This window comes from Pongo abelii, chromosome 18, assembly GCF_028885655.2.
Source record: "Pongo abelii isolate AG06213 chromosome 18, NHGRI_mPonAbe1-v2.0_pri, whole genome shotgun sequence".
Taxonomy (NCBI): domain Eukaryota; kingdom Metazoa; phylum Chordata; class Mammalia; order Primates; family Hominidae; genus Pongo; species Pongo abelii.
This window is the reverse complement of record NC_072003.2, coordinates 68,612,198-68,629,807: the sequence shown is the minus strand read 5'-3', so window position 1 is coordinate 68,629,807 and position 17,610 is coordinate 68,612,198. Positions and strand designations below refer to the sequence as shown.

Sequence of the window (17,610 nt, the reverse complement as noted above, 5' to 3'; positions counted from 1 at the left end):
TGTGAGCCACTCTGCCCTGCCTCTTTTCGCTTTAACATACTAATTTTTTCTTGCTGTGAGAGTCACTGACAGAGCTAAGCAATCGTATCTAGTAGGAAAGGGAATATAGGGAAAGCAGGAAACTAGCCTGAGTTAGTTAATTGTTGAAGAATAAAGAAAACAGATGAAGGAGAAAAGAAAATAAGGAACACTAGGTAAGGAATGGTTGACTTATCCATTCAACAAACATTAACTAAGCAGTGGCTTTGTACCAGGCGCTTGATAAATGGTGGGAATGCAGATGTGAGTATCATTGACATGGTTCCTATTCTCATAAAATTGGAAGTTCAGCATGGAAGAAAGACATTACACAAACACACAAATTATATAGTTATAACTGTTATAAATGACAAACAGAAAAATCATAATATAGCCATGACTGTTAAAAAAAAAAAAAAAAAGAAGAACAAGACCAAGAAAAAGATAATCAGTCTGGTATGGGGGCTCACACCTGTAATCCCAGCACTTTGGGAGGCTGAGGTGGGCAGATCACTTGAGGTCAGGAGTTCGAGACCAGGCTGGCCAACACGGTGAAACCTCGTCTCTATAAAAATAAAAAAATTAGCCAGGCATGGTGGTGCACACCTGTAATCCCAGCGACTTGGAAGGCTGAGGCAGGAGAGGGAGGCAGAGGTTGCAGTGAGCCAAGATCACACCACTGCACTCCAGCCTGGGTGACAGAGCGAGACTCCGTCTCCATAAAAAAAAAAAGAAAAACAAAAAGAAAGAAAATCACAGGATGCAATAAGCACATGCCAGCACATGTTCTTCATACCACAGAATGTAACCCATTTGTGGTGGTCCTGTAGCTTTTACCTTTTGATTAGTTCTTCAGGGGTGAGCTCAGTAAATCATCCCTTTCCACATTTCCTAAACCCACCTCTCAGGAAGGCAATTCTCCATGAAGGTTCTATGCCTGTGTTTCAGTTTATCGTATTTATTTCACAGGTTGGAAACTGTACACTTATCTTTCTCCTACTGGTCTTTGAGCTCCGTAAAGTTAGAGCCTCTGACATTTGTCTTAGTGCCCAGTATTTGCCACTCATTCACCGAGAAACATTTACAGAATGCCTAAATTCCAGGTACCAGGCTGCTGGGCACTGAATTCACTCATTTGCCCATCTATTCATTTATATCACAGCACCCAGTACATAACAGTCATTCAACACGAACTAAGATGTTGCACCCGAAGAAAATCACTAGTCAGTGCCCTTGGAGGGGAGAAGAAAAAGGACTAATAGACCTCCGCATACACCCAAAGGACATTTTACCTAATTTTAAATCTCCTTTGCTCCCAAATGTAGACGTGTAGGTCTACATTCTCTCAGACAGATGAACTTTGGAATCCATCTTCCTGCCATCACATCACCAAAAAGTTTCTGATATTAAAATGTGTTATCATTTTTTCTCAATTGACAATGAAACAGTACTGATACTCCCTGCAGGAAATTTTGCTTACCAAAGCTGCAATGGTGTTGAGACTGACATACCAACAATTTCCCTTCCTGTGGCCAAAAGATCCAGCAAACCTCAGTTTCCAATGACAGGCAGTGAGATGACACATTTCTAGGTAGGACCCTTCTAATCAACATTACACAGATTGAAACTGAGCTTCTCTCATCAGTTAGGAGATCTCAGAAGTTTGATAGTTCTAAGCAACTTCATTGGGGCTAGGAAGTTAATCAGTTTGATTATAAAAGACATACAAGTTTCTTGAACTTCAGAAGAAATTAACATCAAAACACCATATCAGACTCCCAAATGACTTACTTTCTCCTGAAAGTAGTTTGCTGACAAGTTATAAATTTCCACAGTGCCATCTGTTCGTGAAACAGCCAATCTGTTTGACTGGTTATTGTAAGCCACACAGCGGATTCCTGATGGAACATAATTAAAGAAACGTACTCGATGGACCTTAAATTCACCCATTCCTAGGGGGCGAAAAGAGAGTCATTATTGTTATATGTTAACTGCAGTATGTCACACATAGTATTCAGTTCCTTAATATCACTGTTCTGGCTGGAAAGCTCCAACAACATCTCCCTGAAGTTCATTTCCAAATGGCTGCTAACAATGCCCCCCACAAGAATTGCTCAATCTTCAAAAGCTCAGGATGGCTTGAATAATAAGGAGGCTTCAGCAAAAAATCAAAAAGGGTCCTACTCCATAGCTCCAGAGTTCCAATCTCGGGGCGCCTAGGAATCCGCATTTTAGCAAGCATCTCTCCTCAACTCTATTGCTAAGTTTGCAAACAACAGACCTAAACTGAGGTAGCGACAGTGAGGCTGATGGGGCAGGCAGAACCGAGCTCCTCTTGAGGAAAAAACGACAGGGTTTGACTTACTCTGCCCGCCTGGTCTGACGTCTGTCACTTACCCTACCCCGTCCCCCCGACGCCTGCCAACATATATACTGGCCGAGAGTAGAGACCGGGTCTTGTTCGCCCCTCACTCGTCTAGCTTCAAGGTTAGGAACCCGCAGACACAGCAGGCGCGTTCGGTCGGGCCGGGGCGTCTGAGGAGCGCGCGGTCTTCGCCTCCCCTTCCCTCTCCCAGAGTCTACAGAGTAGCCCCCACCCAGCCTCGGGACGAGGAGACCCTCGGGACAAGGAGCTCAGCCGGACGCCGACCCTGGGCCGGCCCACCCTGTAAGACCCCCAGCTCTCGCAGCCGCTTCCCACGCCCCTTCCCCAACTCACCAGCTGCCCTACGCTCCCCTTCCCGGTGCTCGCCTCTCTCCGCCCCGGCCCCACGTGCGCGCGCGCTCTCAGGCTCTGCCCCGGAAGTTCTCCTGGCGCATAGTCGGAAGTGCGCAGGCAGTGCTCGCGGCGGCGGCGACGGCGGCGGGAGGTTCGGTTGTCGCCCGTTGGCCGCGCGGCGCCGCGCTCGGCGGCCGCCATTGCAGGTCAGGCCGCGGGCGGGGGGCACGGGAGGCCGCGGGGAGCGAGGGCCGAGCCGGGGATGGGGGCGAGGGCGCGAGGGAGCGGGAAGCTAGGGAGACGGGACCGGGCGGGGCGCGCGGCTCGGAGAGAAGAATGGCGAGCCGAGGGGCGGGGAGCGCGGGCGGGGGAGGGGTGGCCGGGAAGGGGGAGGGTGGCGGGAGGGCGGCGCGGAGGTGGGGGCGAGCCCGGAGGGGCCTCCGGGGTGGGAGGGCCGGGAGTGTGGGGGAAGGGAGCGGTGTGGAGACGGAAGGCGGAGGGAAGGAAGGGAGCGAGCGGGGCGGAGCGGGAGAAGGGCGGAAAGGGTGGCCGAGCGCGGGCGGAGGACGGAGAAGGGGGCGGCGCGGGCCGGAATTTCGAGGTACGTGCGGGAAGGGGCTCTTCCCGGGGTTGGGAGGGAGCCCATCCCGCTATGCTTGCGGGAGCGGAGTAGAACTGGAACCTAGGAAGTAGCGGGAATAGCAGAAAGGGGAGTTCGGGGTGGGGGGTTAGGACCGTGAGGTTTTGTTCCAGGGAACATTTGTAATCGTGGAGGGGGAGGCTTCTGGGAGAGGTAATTGGAAGGGTGGTTGGAGAGTCATTCCAGGTTCTTTTGTGGGAGGGAAGCCGAGAGACGAGTGGGGTGGGGTCCTGGAGGAGCGGAGTACTTGAGAACCGGGAACAATTTGGAGAACGAGGGTGGTAGAGAAAGGACGTTTAAAGAGTAATCTTTGGGAGGAGGGTGAACGGTTTGGAAGACCACTCCGGTGGGTGGTGTGGAGGAAGGTGGTTTAAAGAATAGTTTCCCTGGGAGGCAGGAAAAGGGGTTAAAACAGCTTGTAATTTGGAGGGGGGTGGAGAAGAGGGGGGAAGCGGATTGAGAAGTCCCAGAAAGTGGGTGGGACTAGAAATAGGAAGTGTTTGTAGCTCTAGCAGAAAGGGTGGGAGGGGGCCGAGAGGGAGTGGGTGGAGAAGATGGGGGTGGGTGGGAGGAAGAGCACAGAGGGAGACTCTACGCCGGGCTAGAAAGGAAAGGGTTTGGGGGAGTACAGGGGGTCGTGCCATTAAGAGGAGGACAGGCTAAGATGGGGCTGCAGAGTAGCAGAAGATGGAGAAAACTGCAGTAACTCAGATCGACTGAAGCCATCTTTTCCACCCATTGCTACAAATACCAGTAATTGATTCCCTCCAACGTGGGAATCCTAAAATGTGATGGGAAGTATCACGTGTATGCATAGCATCCACACACGTTTTTGAACACACTCTTCACTAATGTAAAGTTTGGAAGCATTCAATTCCACCAACCCTCCATAAGCCCCTTTTTGGAGGGGAGCAAGATTCTCATTTGGAAACAGGATTTTAGACTTAGTAACATAAGCCTTTCAAGAGACAAGATCCCCTTCAAATGTATAGACCCGTCCCCTTCAGTTACAAAACCACGATAACACTGCAAATAAAAATAATCTGTATTCAGTTATATGTAAAACGTTCTGAGTTGTTCACTTGGTAGAAAGGCACATAGAGACATAGTCATCATATTTAGAGAAATTACCTTCCAGAACTTAATCCCTGAAGCAGTTTGGTGAACCACAACTGCCATGTTTGAATTCTATTATTATGAAAACTTGATTTTATTCTGATGACCTGCTGCTTTCGTAGAATGCTTTAGTCCGTTATAAACATTAATATGCTAACATAGTGTAGTATTAAGACATTCTATTGGATGAATACTAAGAAAATGCCACCTTTCTCTGGGAAATCGATAGCTTGACCCTGAAGGCTTACCATGTGTCAGACAATGTGCTAAAAGCTTTACATTCATTACTCGTTCTTGCAACAGCCTTTCGAAATAGGTGTTTATGCCCAGTGTATTGTTAGGAAAACACGTGAGGTTAAACTACCCACTGTGACATATGGGATAGGTGGCAAAATCACAGAATCCAGGTCTGTATGACAAGTGAGTGCTTCACTATATTCCTAAACAAAGTATCCACCCTGGGATCAAAAAACAAAAGCTCAATAAATGCCAACTGTTGGCCTAGCAAAAAATAGAAAATTGTGAATATTTACACTCAGAAATAATTAAGTGATTTCACCCCAGTTTAGAAAAGAATGTTTAAGGGTTGAGAATTTAAAGCCTTGGTTTCCTGTCTGAAAAAAAAAAACAAAATTTCTAAAACGTTGTTTAGCTTTATTAAAATTTAGTTATTTGTATTGAGGTTAAACCATTGAGTCAAAACCACTTTTTTTGCTATAAGCCATATGTTCGGTTTAATTGGATACATATCACACTTTCTTCTGCCACATTTTATTTTGAAGGATTATGAGGATCATTGCTCAGGCTGTTCTGTTCTCTGTAAGACAGTAATCGTTTAACAATTTAATATTTAACAATTCAGAGACCAGAGGATAAGAATTAAATTCTGTGGAAGATTAAAATGAATACTTGACAAAGAATGTCCTCTATTCTCTTGACTTTCACACTCAGGAGCAGAGGGTAAAGCTTTGCGCCCTAGAGGTGGCATTGAATAGATTTTTCTAAAAGTTTCAAAAACTGAAACATCTCAATTGGGTATCATAAAAAGCAAGCTGCTGCTTTGTTTTTAGCTGCCTACCCCACAGATATAATACTTTGATGGCAAGTTACAAGGTCTTTCCATAGGTTACTTTGCCATTTTGTAAGAGATGCTGTGAGAACGAGGCTAATATTTGTAAAGCAAGGGAAGTTCTCATATAGAGGTGCTTTACAGAAGGGGGCTGTGTGAGGAGAACTACAAGAGGGGCCAGATTGTGGAGGGGTTAGGGTTCATATCCCAGCTCTCCACTTAAGTAGCTGTGTGACCAGTTAACATTTAGCTCCTCTAAGCCTGTTTCCTCATTTGTGAAATGGGAGTGAGACCATGCTAAAATCATAGGTTGTTAGGGTGAAATAAGAGGATACAGATAAGTGTTTGAACGAGGCTAGCTGTGTGAGAAATGAAGCCTTTTGTGTTATAAAAATAATGTTCTGCCTGGACTTTTCTTCCTTTTTTTTTTTTGTGACGGAGTCTTGCTCTGTTGCCTAGGCTGGAGTGCAGTGGTGTGATCTCGGCTCACTGCAACCTCTGCCTCTTGGGTTCACGTCATTCTCCTGCCTCAGCCTCCTGAGTAGCTAGGACTACAGGCACCTGCCACCACGCCAGGCTAATTTTTTGTATTTTTACTGGAGCCGGGGTTTCACTGTGTTAGCCAGGATGGTCTCGATCTCCTGACCTCGTGATCTGCCTGCCTCGGCCTCCCAAAGTGCTGGGATTACAGGCGTGAGCCACCGCACCCGGCCTCTGCCTGGGCTTTTCTTAAGAAATCGTGGTGGTGCTTTGATTTGCCAGGTTTTTTTGTTTGTTTGTTTCAGTTTGTTTGTTTTTTGAGATGGAATCTTGCTCTGTCGCCCAGGAGTGCAGTGGCACAGTCTCGGCTCACTGTAACTACCGCCTCCCAGGATCAAGCGATTCTCCTGCCTCAGCCTCCTGAGTAGCTGGGATTACAGGTGAGCACCACCACGCCTGGCTAATTTTTGTATTTTTCGTAGAAACGGGGTTTCACCATGTTGGTCAGGCTGATTTCTAACTCATGACCTCATGATCTACCCGCCTCGGACTCCCAAAGTGCTGGGATTATAGACGTGAGCCACCGCGCCTGGCGGGTTTTTTATAATAATAGTTACTAATTTCAAAAGAGAGAGAGAAGCCAAATGCTGGTTAAATAAGGTATATCCTAGAGTGGTCTGATTACAGCCAAAGCTTTTTGGTTTTGGGTAGGGTTCCCATTTTGGTTTGGGATTGATTCTTTGAATGCTGGTGGCTTTTTAAGGGGAAAAAAGTTTCCTTTACTGAGATAAAGTCATTTGACTAACTTAGGAATACAGAATTTATGTATTGTTTAGTTCATTTAGCTGCGTGAAGACCCATAAAGATCAAGTAGAAAACTTTTTTCCCTCCTCATGAGATTGGGGACAGGATACATAATTTATTGCAGGGAAAGGTTTGGTTTTCTTTATACCTTCTTATCTTTCCAAGGCTACACATGAGTTGTGGCCTGTGAGTCTGATACCACACTGTAATATAATGAATTTAAATCTTTTTGAAAAGCTACATCACAGAAGTCTCTCCCTGGCTCTGCAGTTAACCTTGTCAACCTGGAATTATTGTTCCTAAGGAAAGACATGTTAGTCCTAGCCAAATCTGGGGTTGAACTCTGCTCTGAAGAGATAGTTGGCCGGGTGCTGTGGCTCACGCCTGTAATCCTAGCACTTTGGGAGGCCGAGGCGGGTGGATCATGAGGTCAGGAGTTCAAGACCAGCCTGACTAATAGGGTGAAACCCCATCTCTACTAAAAATACAAAAATTAGCAGGTTGCAGTGGCAGGTGCCTGTAATTCCAGCTACTGGGAAGGCTGAGGCAGGAGAATCCCTTGATCCTGGGCAGTGGAGGTTGCAGTGAGCCGAGATTGCGCCACTGCACTCCAGCCTGGGTGACAGAGTGAGACTCTGTCTCAAAAAAAGAAGAAAGTTGGCCGGGCACGGTGGCTCACGCCTGTAATCCCAACACTTTGGAAGGCCAACGTGGGCAGATCACTTGAGGTCAGGAGTTCGAGACCAGCCTGGCCAAGATGGTGAAACCCTGTCTCTACTGAAAATACAAAAAGTAGCCAGGTGTGGTGGCAGACGCCTGTAGTCCCAGTTACTTGGGAGGCTGAGGCAGGAGAATCACTTGAACCTGGGAGGCAGAGGTTGCAATGAGCTGAGATCGAGCCACTGCACTCCAACCTGGGCCAGAGGGAGACTCTGTCTCACAAAAAAAAAAAAAAAAAAAATAGTTGCCAGGAGAGCTCTTCCACTGACTCTTTTAGTTTCTTGACTTCATGTAGTGTATTCATCAAATTGTGCCTTCAGATGCTCTTGATAGAGCTGCAATTTCTAAACAAGCCCCATCTTAGAACAAACAACTAGAAATTGCTCTAGTTGTCTTTCAGTGTTGTTGGAATGAATTGAGACTGAAGACTTACAGACATATTCTTCTTATACAGATAATTTCCATTGTTATGCTTGTTATTTCTAAGAGGGATTTATTTGTATTATACTTCTTCCCCTCCTCTTTTTTCTACTCTGTCTACTCTCAAGGGGATGGGGGCACATTGGGTTGCATGTTCTCATATGCTTTTTTTTTTTTTTTTTTGAGACGGAGTTTTACTCTTTGTTGCCCAGGCTGGAGTGCGGTGGTGCGATCTCGGCTCACTGCAGCCTCCGCCTCCCAGGTTCAAGCAATTCTTCTGTCTCAGCCTCCCAAGTAGCTGGGATTACAGGCACCCGCCACCACGCCCTGCTAATTTTTGTATTTTTGGTAGAGTTGGGGTTTCACTGTGTTGGCCTCAAACTCCTGACTTCAGGTGATCCGCCCGCCTTGGCCTCCCAAAGTGCTGAGATGACAGGCATGAGCCACTGCGCCCGGCCTCATACACTTTTTAATCAATTCTACACTGAATGAAATATATACTCCCTGCCACCTCCATCAGGTGTGTCCTCCGGGGAGTACTCAGGAATCCCTACTTACTGTGCCCTACAAACAGTTGTGTGGATTAGAATCTCAAGGAGCAAGAAAAGAAATAACAGAATTCAGGTGTTACAGGATATTTTAAGGTGCTAAAGTAGAATTTTAAAATTCATTAAAGGATGCCCTCCTCTACATTCCTGACTAGTAGTAAATACACCCACGTGCGTATAAATTACCTAACTGTAGCCAGAGCAGTCCGTAAGTTCTGTGAACTGAACTCTTAGAAGCTGGGCTCGAACTTCATTTCTACATACATCTGCAGCATCCCAATAGTTCTAGGATAAGACAAGTTTTTTCCAGCCTGACTGAGTATGGTGGTAAGATGCTGAGGCCTATGGGCCACAGAACTATTTGCAGGAGCATTGCTAGATGTCTGGTAATGCCATAGATGTACACAGGCAGAGCCTCCTGCATCAGTGTGTAAAGGTATGCATTCTTATTGAGGCATGGGGGATTGGTATGCAAGTACAGCTGTGCCATGCCAGCAACCAAATGTGTTTTCCACACCATTGTTCTGAATTCCTGTTCAGAACAGGAGACTGTCCAGGAAATGGAGAATGCACTGAAAATATTTCGGCATTTTTCTCAAGCACATGGTCACAGTGCTTAACGATTGATTTTGGTTGTCAGGAAGTAGGCTCTGTCTCCTTCCCTGCCTTGATCTTCCTAGAATATACTGTATACCTATGTGAACACCTTATTGCTTCTCTAAAACCACCTATATTTTACTGTCACTTGTACCCATCCAGGAAAATATACTACATCATCTTCAAAAGCATATTTGCAAGAGCCCTTTCTCTGTGTGCATTATTGAGCCTTTTTTTGATTCATGGCTAAAATGTACCATTCCTTAAATTGTCAAAATTATGGGTCAGAATGCTGATTTTCTTATCTCACTATCTCAAAAAACTTAGTTTTTCTCAATAGAACTTGGGGTCTTTAAAGCACCTTAGCATATGTTATATTTGGTCTTTGCAGTAGTTTCATAGGACATAATCTAGGTGTCATAGTCACAAAGTGACTTGTTCTTAACTACACAGTAAAGAGGTCCACACTTACAGGCAGGAGAGCTGAATTTAGGCCTTCTGATTTTAAATTGTTATCCTTCTTCAAGAAACCTTATAAAAGGATTTTTAAAGTGCTTTTAGTCGTGTTGAGAGTAGTGGTGGGGCCTCTTTTGGAAATATTTGGGTTCTGAGCTTGGGTATTAATTACCCCTTTTCCAGTGGTCCCACAACCTGTGCTGGTGCAGAAGGTCTGACTCAATTCAAGGATGCTCTGTTGATTCCATATTGCCCTTCTGACCAGCTCTTGCATGTACTCGATGCCTGCCTGATGCCTTGATTCTTTTTCGTTCTCATTAATACTTTTTTTCCTTTGGGAAGGCAGAATTGTGTAGTGATTATGGGTGTAGATAGTCAGATGGCCCAGATTTCTACTCTGTCACATAGCAGCTGTGTGTGTCCAACATACAGGCAAGTGACTTCATCTGTGTATGCCTCAGTAGCCTGATCTGCAAAATAGGAATAAATACCTATATCATAGACTTGTTATGATGGTCGAATGAGAAACCACCAATATATATGCACAGTAAAAATTCAAAACATGTTAGCTGCTACTTATATTTGAATTTAAAAAGTCTAGTGAGTTGGCCGGGTGCAATGACTCAAGCCTGTAATCTCAGTACTTTTGGAGGGCAAGGTGGGCATATCACCTGAGGTCGGGAGTTTGAGACCAGCCTGACCAACATGGAGAAGCCCCGTCTCTATTAAAAATACAAAATTAGCCGGGCATGGTGGCACATGCCTATAATCCCAGCTACTCAGGAGGCTGAGGCATGAGAATTGCTTGAACTCGGGAGGTGGAGGTTGTGGTGAGCCGAGTTCCCACCATTGCACTCCAGCCTGGGCAACAGGAGCGAAACTCCATCTCAAAAAAAATCTAGTGAGTTGACAAATTTCATGTTCCCAAAGTGTTTGGTGCTCTAGGAGTAGAGTCATACTATAAGGCTGGAGATCCCAAAGGAAGATTAACATACCAATGAAGAAATCTCAAGCTTGCACAGTGTCTCACGCCTGTAATCCCACCACTTTGGGAGGCTGAGGTGGGAGGATCCCCTGGAGCTCAGGAGTTTGGAACCAACCTGGGCAACATAGTAAGACCTGTCTCTTAAAGAAATCGGCTGGGCGTGGTGGCTTACTCCTGTAATCCCAGTACTTTGGGAGGCTGAGGCGGGTGGATCACCTCAGGTCAGAAGTTCGAAACCAGCCTGGCCAACATGGCAAAATCCCGTCCCTACTAAAAATACAAAAATTAGCCTGGTGTGGTGGCGGGCGCCTGTAATCCCAGCTACTCAAGAGGCTGAGGCAGGAGAATCACTTGAAGCTGGAAGGTGGAGGTTGTGGTGAGCCGAGATCATGCCACTGCACTCCAGCCTGGGCGACAGAGTGAGATTTCATCTCAAAAAAAAAAAAAAAAATCTGTTTAACATTTTAATCGGGTGTTTGCTAAGCTTGAGCACAATTATAATACCTATTAACTTTCCATACTACAGTTGGTAAACATTGAACTAATAACCTTCCACTAAACTCCATATATACATTGACAGTACTTAGCCAGAAGCTGTAGTGTTATCCCCGATCCTATCAGCCCCCCCATGAATCTATCCATCACAGAAAGTGAAGCCAATTGTCTTTAGGCAAAAATCTCCAGTTCTTATAAAGTACTCCAAATTTGCCACCAGGTGGTGCTGCTGTTGTATAAAATGAAAGCATATTATCCTTTTTTTTTTCCCCCTTTGAGACAGAGTCTTGCTCTTTTGCCTAGACTGGAGTGCAGTGGTGTGATCTCAGCTCACTGCAACCTTTATCTCCCAGGTTCCACTGAGTCTTATGCCTCAGCCTCCCAAGTAGCTGGAAGTGCAGGCGTGGGCCATCACACCCAGCTAATTTTTTGTTTGTTTTTTTTTTTAGTAGAGATGGGGTTTCATGATGTTGGCCACACTGGTCTCAAACTCCTGACCTCAGGTGATCCACCCACTTTGGTCTCTCCCAAAGTGCTGGAATTGCAGGTGTGAGCTACTGCTCCCGGCCGAAGTCTGTTATCTAATTATCTAAGATGTTTTCATATCTAAGTGAAAGGTGGTGAAAGCTTTTGATAAGAATCACATCAGAAGTCAGCTTACCATTCACTAAAGATGTTGGAGGACTTTTTCAGTTCCCTTGGATGGATTGATTGATTTTTTGAGACAGTCTCACTCTGTCGCCCAGGGTAGAGTGCAGTGGAGCAATCTTGGCTCACCGTAACCTTTGCCTCCCAGGGTTCAAGTGATTCTCTTACCTCAGCCTGCCTAATAGCTGGGATTACGGACTCCTGCCACCACACCCAGCTAATTTTTGTATTTTTAGTAGAGACTGGGTTTCACCGTGTTGGCCAGGGTGGTCTCGAACTCCTGACATCAAGTGACCCAACCGCCTCAGCCTCCCAAAGTGCTGGGAACACAGGCCTGAGACACCGCGCCTGGCCCCCTTGGCTTTATTTTTAAAGGGAGACCCTTTGAACCTTGATAACCAAGGAGGTAGACTTGAAGCTTACATCATTACCAAAGAAAAAAGTAAAATCTGAAGAAACTCCATAGGCTTTTTTAAGAAACATGCAGAGTAGGAAATAGACTACCCTAGGCTAGGCACGGTGGCTCACACCTGTAATCCCAACACTTTGAGAAGCTGAGGTAGGAGGATCACTTAAGCCCAGGAAGTAAAGGCTTCAGTGAGCTATGATCTTGCTCACTCCATCTTGGGCAACAGAGTGAGACCCTGTCTCAAAAGAAGAAAAAAGTAAGAGGCCGGGTGCGGTGGCTCAAGCCTATAATCCCAGCACTTTTGAGAGGCCAAGGTGGGCGGATCATGAGGTCAAGAGATCAAGGCCGGGTGTGGTGGCTCATGCCTATAATCCCAGTACTTTGGGAGGCTGAGGCGGGTGGATCACCTGAGGTCAGGAGTTTGAGACCAGCCTGGCTAACATGGTGAAACCCCATCTCTACTAAAAATACAAAAATTAAGCCAGGTGCAGTGGTTCACGCCTGTAATCCCAGCATTTTGGGAGACCAAAGTGGGTGGATAACCTGCAGTCAGGAGTTCAAGACCAGCCTGGCCAACATGGTGAAACCCCATCTCTACTAAAAATACAAAAATTAGCCAGGCATGGTGGTTGTATGCCTGTAATCCCAGCTGCTCGGGAGGCTGAAGCACGAGATCGCTTGAACCGGGAAGGCGGAGGTTGCAGTGACCTGAGATCATGCCACTGCACTCCAGCCTGGGTGACGGAGTGAGACTCCCTCTCAAAAAAAAAAAAAAAAAAAAAAGTTAGCTGGGTGTGGTGACATGCACCTGTAATCCCAGCTACTCGGGAGGCTGAGGCAGGAGAATCACTTGAACCCGGGAAGCAGAGGTTGCAGTGAGCCGAGATGGCGCCACTGTGCTCCAGATCTGGTGACAAAGTGAGACTTGGTCTCAAGAAAAAGGAAACAAAAAAAAAAAGAATATCCTTAAGAAAGGCACGTTAGCATAGTGAGCAAGAGTATGGTCTTTGCAGTGTATGTCTTCGGTTCATATCATCTTTGCCTTAGTAGCTATGTGATCTTGATTAGTTTTGCACATACAGTTGACCATTGGTGATCTTAAGCAACCATATCTCATATGTACAATATTGGTAAAATAACACTTCCCACTTAGGGCATTGTTAGAAGAACAAGATAAAATGTGTCTAAAGGACTTAGAAAAGTACCTAGCACACAGTAAGTAATATTAGTTGTCGGCCAGCCATGGTGGCTCACACCTGTAATCCCAGCACTTTGGGAGGCTGAGGCGGGTGAATCACTAGGTCAGGCGTTCAAGACCAGCCTGGCCAACATGGTGAAACCCCATCTGTAGGGCCGGGCACAGTGGCTCACACCTGTAATCCCAGCACTTTGGGAGGCCAAGGTGGGCGGATCACGAGGTCAGGAGATGGAGACCATCCTGCCTAACATGGTGAAACCCCATCTCTACTAAAAATACAAAAAAAATTAGCCGGGCGTGGTGGCGGGTGCCTGTAGTCCCAGCTACTCGGGAGGCTGAGGCAGGAGAATGGTGTGAACCCCGGAGGCGGAGCTTGCAGTGAGCCGAGATCACGCCATTCCACTCCAGCCTGGGCGACAGAGTGAGACTCCGTCTCAAAAAAAAAAAAAAAAAGAAAGAAACCCCATCTCTACTAAAAATACAAAAAATTAGCTGGCCATAGTGGTGGATGCCTGTATTCCCAGCTACTTGGGAGGCTGAGGCAGGAGAATTGATTGAACCCGGGAGGTGGAGGTTGCATTAGTTGTCATTATTAGTTGTTGTTATTATTACCCTAAATCTCTTTTTCTTTTTTCTCTACAGCTTGTTTTCACTTGCTTTTTAAAGACAGAAAGCTCATGGTGCAAATTGTTATTTCCAGGTGAGTACATTTTGAGATTTTAAAATTTGTCTTGAAATGATGAGGGCTATAGAGGTGTGCCATGTGTCTGGAAGAATCAGGGTCCTTAGGTGCATCTTGTACAAATCCTTGCATTCTGATCTCTAGTTCCATGCCTAGCACTGCCCAATTTCCCAAGAACTTGACATCCAACAAAGAGGTCCTTTGGGCCTCGAATGGTGGTGTGAGGACGCTATTCATCCTTCACCCCTCAAAAATATTGTAACCGCCAGCCCTTTGCTTGCAGTGCGAGGGCTGGAGGCCTGGCAGAATGGGTGCTGATGGAGCTACAGGGGGAGATCGAGGCTCGCTACAGCACTGGATTAGCTGGAAACCTCCTGGGAGACCTACATTACACCACTGAGGTGAGGGGGCTTTTCTTTCCCTGCCTAATGCCTCAGGAAAGCAAGCTACACCAAGGTGGTGCTCCCAGGACCCAGAGTGAGGACTGCCTCAGGTTTGTTATTCAAGGCCTAGCTAATCTGCGATGCTCTCTGCTTGTTCTCCCCCTACCTCTGCAGTAGCAGGGAAATTTAATTTTGGGGAATCTGGAAAGCTCACATTTCTGAAAGTGGAAATTCTCTTATGTGGGGCTAGAAAGTAAAAAGGGCACATGGGTGGGTGGTCCAGTGTGGCTGCTCAGCAATGGCAGAGCCAGACCAGGGATTGGAGGTGCCAGCATAGCCTGCCAAGAGCAGCTTTAGGAGGCGCCTGAGTGTTATGGCCTTGCCCCGGAACCTCAGGAATCTCGTTCTTGTTCTGCCAAAGGGAATCCCTGTGCTGATCGTGGGGCATCATATCCTGTATGGGAAAATCATCCACCTGGAGAAACCTTTTGCAGTCCTTGTCAAACACACTCCTGGGGATCAGGACTGTGATGAGCTTGGCCGCGAGACTGGCACCCGGTACCTGGTGACAGCACTCATCAAAGACAAGATCCTTTTCAAAACCCGCCCTAAGCCCATTATCACCAACGTCCCCAAGAAAGTATGAAAGAACCTCGGATTTTCCCTAGAGAGCGGCCAACTCCTTGGACTCGTGCTCCGCTGCCACCTCGAGGACGGCTCGACGGTTCCCTGGGACCACAAGGGGGTCCTGTTCTGAACACAGGCCACCCACTGGGTGTGAACTCGGATCCCTTCCTTATGGCGGCCGGTTCTCTTGGTGGAAATCTGACCCCATTTCCAAGGAACCCATCTCCTTTTCCAGCTTCATCAGGCTCATTGGCTTCAAATCCAGCACCTTTCCCGGCTGGTGCTCGTGACCCAAGTATGGCTTCTTTTCCAAGAGGGATGAATCCCCCTGGCACAGGTGCAGTTTCTTTCCCAAGGCCTGGTGGCCTCTTGGGGCCAGGCCCAGGCCCAGGCCCAGGCCCCACCCCCACCCTAAACCCTAGGACAGGGGCTCTGCCAGGCCCAGGGCCTCTGTCTAACCCCAGGTTAGGGGGTCTCCCAGGACCAGGTCCTATGTCCAACCCAAGGGCAGGTGGTCTCCTGGGAGCAGGTCCTGACCCCAGAGGTGGTGGTCCCATGGGCCCTGGATCTGGACCTAACCTGAGAGCCGGTGTTCTGTTAACCTCTGGGAATGGTCCTCCCAATCCTAGGCCAGTTGGCCTGGGCCCAGGACCAAACCCCAATCTGAGATCAGGCTTTTTAGGGACAAACCCTGCCCCTAGGTCAGGTGTGTTTCCAGGCCCAGGCCTTGGGCCCAACCCAAGACCAAGTGGCCTGGGCCCGGGCCCTAATCTAGATGCCAGAGCAGGTGGCCTCTTGGGCACAGGATCTGGTCTTAACTTAAGAATGGCTGGACCTCAAGGCCTCGATCTTGCCCCCATTCTAAGAGCAGCAGGTCTTTTAGGAGCAAATTCAGCTTCTTTCTCACAGGCTTCTGGAAACATGGGCACAAGCCCATCCTCCATGGCAAGAGTACCTGGCCCCATGGGCCCAAACTCGGGTCCTAGCTCTCGGGGAATTGGCCTTCCAGGGCCAAATCCATCTCCCATGTCAAGGGCTCCTGGCCCCATAGGCCCTAATTCAGCTCATTTCTCAAGGCCAGGTGGCCCCATGGGTGTAAATGCCAATCCCTTTCCCAGGGGAGCGGGTTCATCTGCCTTCTCTCAGTCTTCTGGCACATTGGCATCAAACCCAGCTACCTTCCAAAGGTCCGCTGGCCTCCAGGGCTCAAATCCAACCATTTTCCCAAGAGCGTCTGGGCCACTTGGCCCCAACCCAGCTAACTTCCCAAGGGCCGCTGGCCTGCAGGGTCCAAGTCCAACTACCTTCCCAAGGTCTACTGGCCCATTAGGCCCTGGTCAAGTTACTTTCCCCAGGCCAGCTGCCGGGCATCTGGGCCCTTCTCCAGTTGGCCCTGTGGGTATCAACCCAGCTCCTTTCGCAAGGCCAACTGGGACCCTGGGTCTCAACCCAGCTTCCTTTCCAAGGATGAATGGCCCTGCAGGCAAGAGTTTCGTCCCATTTCCTAGAGTGGGGAGCCTCCCTGGCACAAACCCAGCTGCTTTCCCCAGACCAGGGGGTCCAATGGCTGCAATGTACCCAAATGGAATGTTACCTCCTTAAACACCGTTTTCCCTCCAGGACCACCTTGGTTTCTAGGCACTGTGGTTCTTGGCAGGGGCTGTCTTAGGTAAAAGGGTAGTTGTGGAGCTACAGTCTGAAGAACATAGCTTGGGCTCAAGTTCGAATGAGCCATCTTTTTCCTTTGCGTTTTTCTTGACTGAAGGTGAGATGTTATTTGTGGCATGTGAACTGTGGCAGGTGGGAATAATCCTGCCCTTGAGAGAAAGGATCTCCAGCCTCCCAGAAGCCTGCTGTGCTTTCGTCCCACAGCTTTCTGCCCATTGTTTCTTACTAGTTTCTTGAATTGTTCTTGTGGACTTTTCCTCAGGGATACATTGGCCTGCAGGTCCCAGTTCACATGTAGTCCCCTGCTCACCATTGGAGAATCAGCTCACTGCTCTCTAGAAACGTGGCGTTGGTGAACGGACCATGCTTCTGTAGCTCTGACCTGGGCAGCTTGGACCTGGTCATCCTCTACTGCCATACCTTTCCCTGGGGGCTTGAACACAGAACAGGGAGATGGACAACCACTTCAAAGACCCACCGAATACAGTTTCTGCTTGACTGACTGGGCCTGCAGCTCCCTTCTCCTGGGACTTAGAGGTGGCCAGATTTAAGGCCCCTCTACTCATCCAACTCCCTCTTCACTGGTACTCCCAATCAATCAAAGAACCTCAAAATTTAAACTGATGTGGATGGGAATATGGGAATTAGGGTGGGGGAGGGGGACGAAGGGAAGAAATCACTGTGCTTTGTTCAGCCTGGTGTGCAAGGATGGTTGGTGGTTTTCCTGCATTGTATCTTTTCTTACTGTTTCTTTAATAAATGGGATGAGAGGGCTACTGGTGTCACTGTGTTTTGTTACCTGTTTCATAGGGAAGGAAGTTTCCTCTGCTTTTCATTGTTTCAGCTTGGCTATAGTCTTACATCATGTCGGCTAAAATGCTTTTGCTCCAAGAGGAATCAAGCTTTGGTTTTTAGCCTTACCAAGGGC

General features: G+C 47.6%; 3 protein-coding genes across 7 annotated transcripts in view; 2 read left to right on the top strand and 1 right to left on the bottom strand.

The window, feature by feature from the left end:
* UTP4 (UTP4 small subunit processome component) overlaps positions 1–2,845 on the bottom strand; it is a 48,448-nt gene extending 45,603 nt beyond the window's left edge. Inside the window, exons 1-2 of one of the 4 annotated variants that reach the window (XM_063717072.1) lie at positions 2,738–2,845; positions 1,810–1,970 (exon numbers count right to left, since the gene is read on the bottom strand). In XM_063717072.1, coding sequence (XP_063573142.1) covers positions 1,810–1,968 — 159 coding nt within the window. In that variant the 5' untranslated portion in view covers positions 1,969–1,970; positions 2,738–2,845. 4 annotated transcript variants of the gene reach the window in all.
* Positions 2,841–17,456, top strand: CHTF8 (chromosome transmission fidelity factor 8). 2 transcript variants are annotated; one of them, XM_024233274.3, is made up of 4 exons: positions 2,841–2,943; positions 13,965–14,022; positions 14,288–14,405; positions 14,809–17,456. In XM_024233274.3, the coding sequence occupies exons 2-4, from the start codon at positions 14,000–14,002 to the stop codon at positions 15,031–15,033; spliced, it is 366 nt and encodes a 121-aa protein (XP_024089042.1). In that variant the 5' UTR covers positions 2,841–2,943; positions 13,965–13,999; the 3' UTR covers positions 15,034–17,456. The 2 variants fall into 2 exon arrangements, with proteins under 2 accessions (XP_024089042.1, XP_003778700.1); XM_003778652.5 differs by lacking the exon at positions 2,841–2,943 and adding an exon at positions 3,276–3,338.
* DERPC (DERPC proline and glycine rich nuclear protein) lies at positions 15,030–17,456 on the top strand. Its single transcript, XM_054534045.2, has 2 exons — positions 15,030–15,351; positions 16,945–17,456. The coding sequence occupies exons 1-2, from the start codon at positions 15,030–15,032 to the stop codon at positions 17,019–17,021; spliced, it is 399 nt and encodes a 132-aa protein (XP_054390020.1). The 3' UTR covers positions 17,022–17,456.
* Positions 17,457–17,610: the final 154 nt, after the last annotated feature.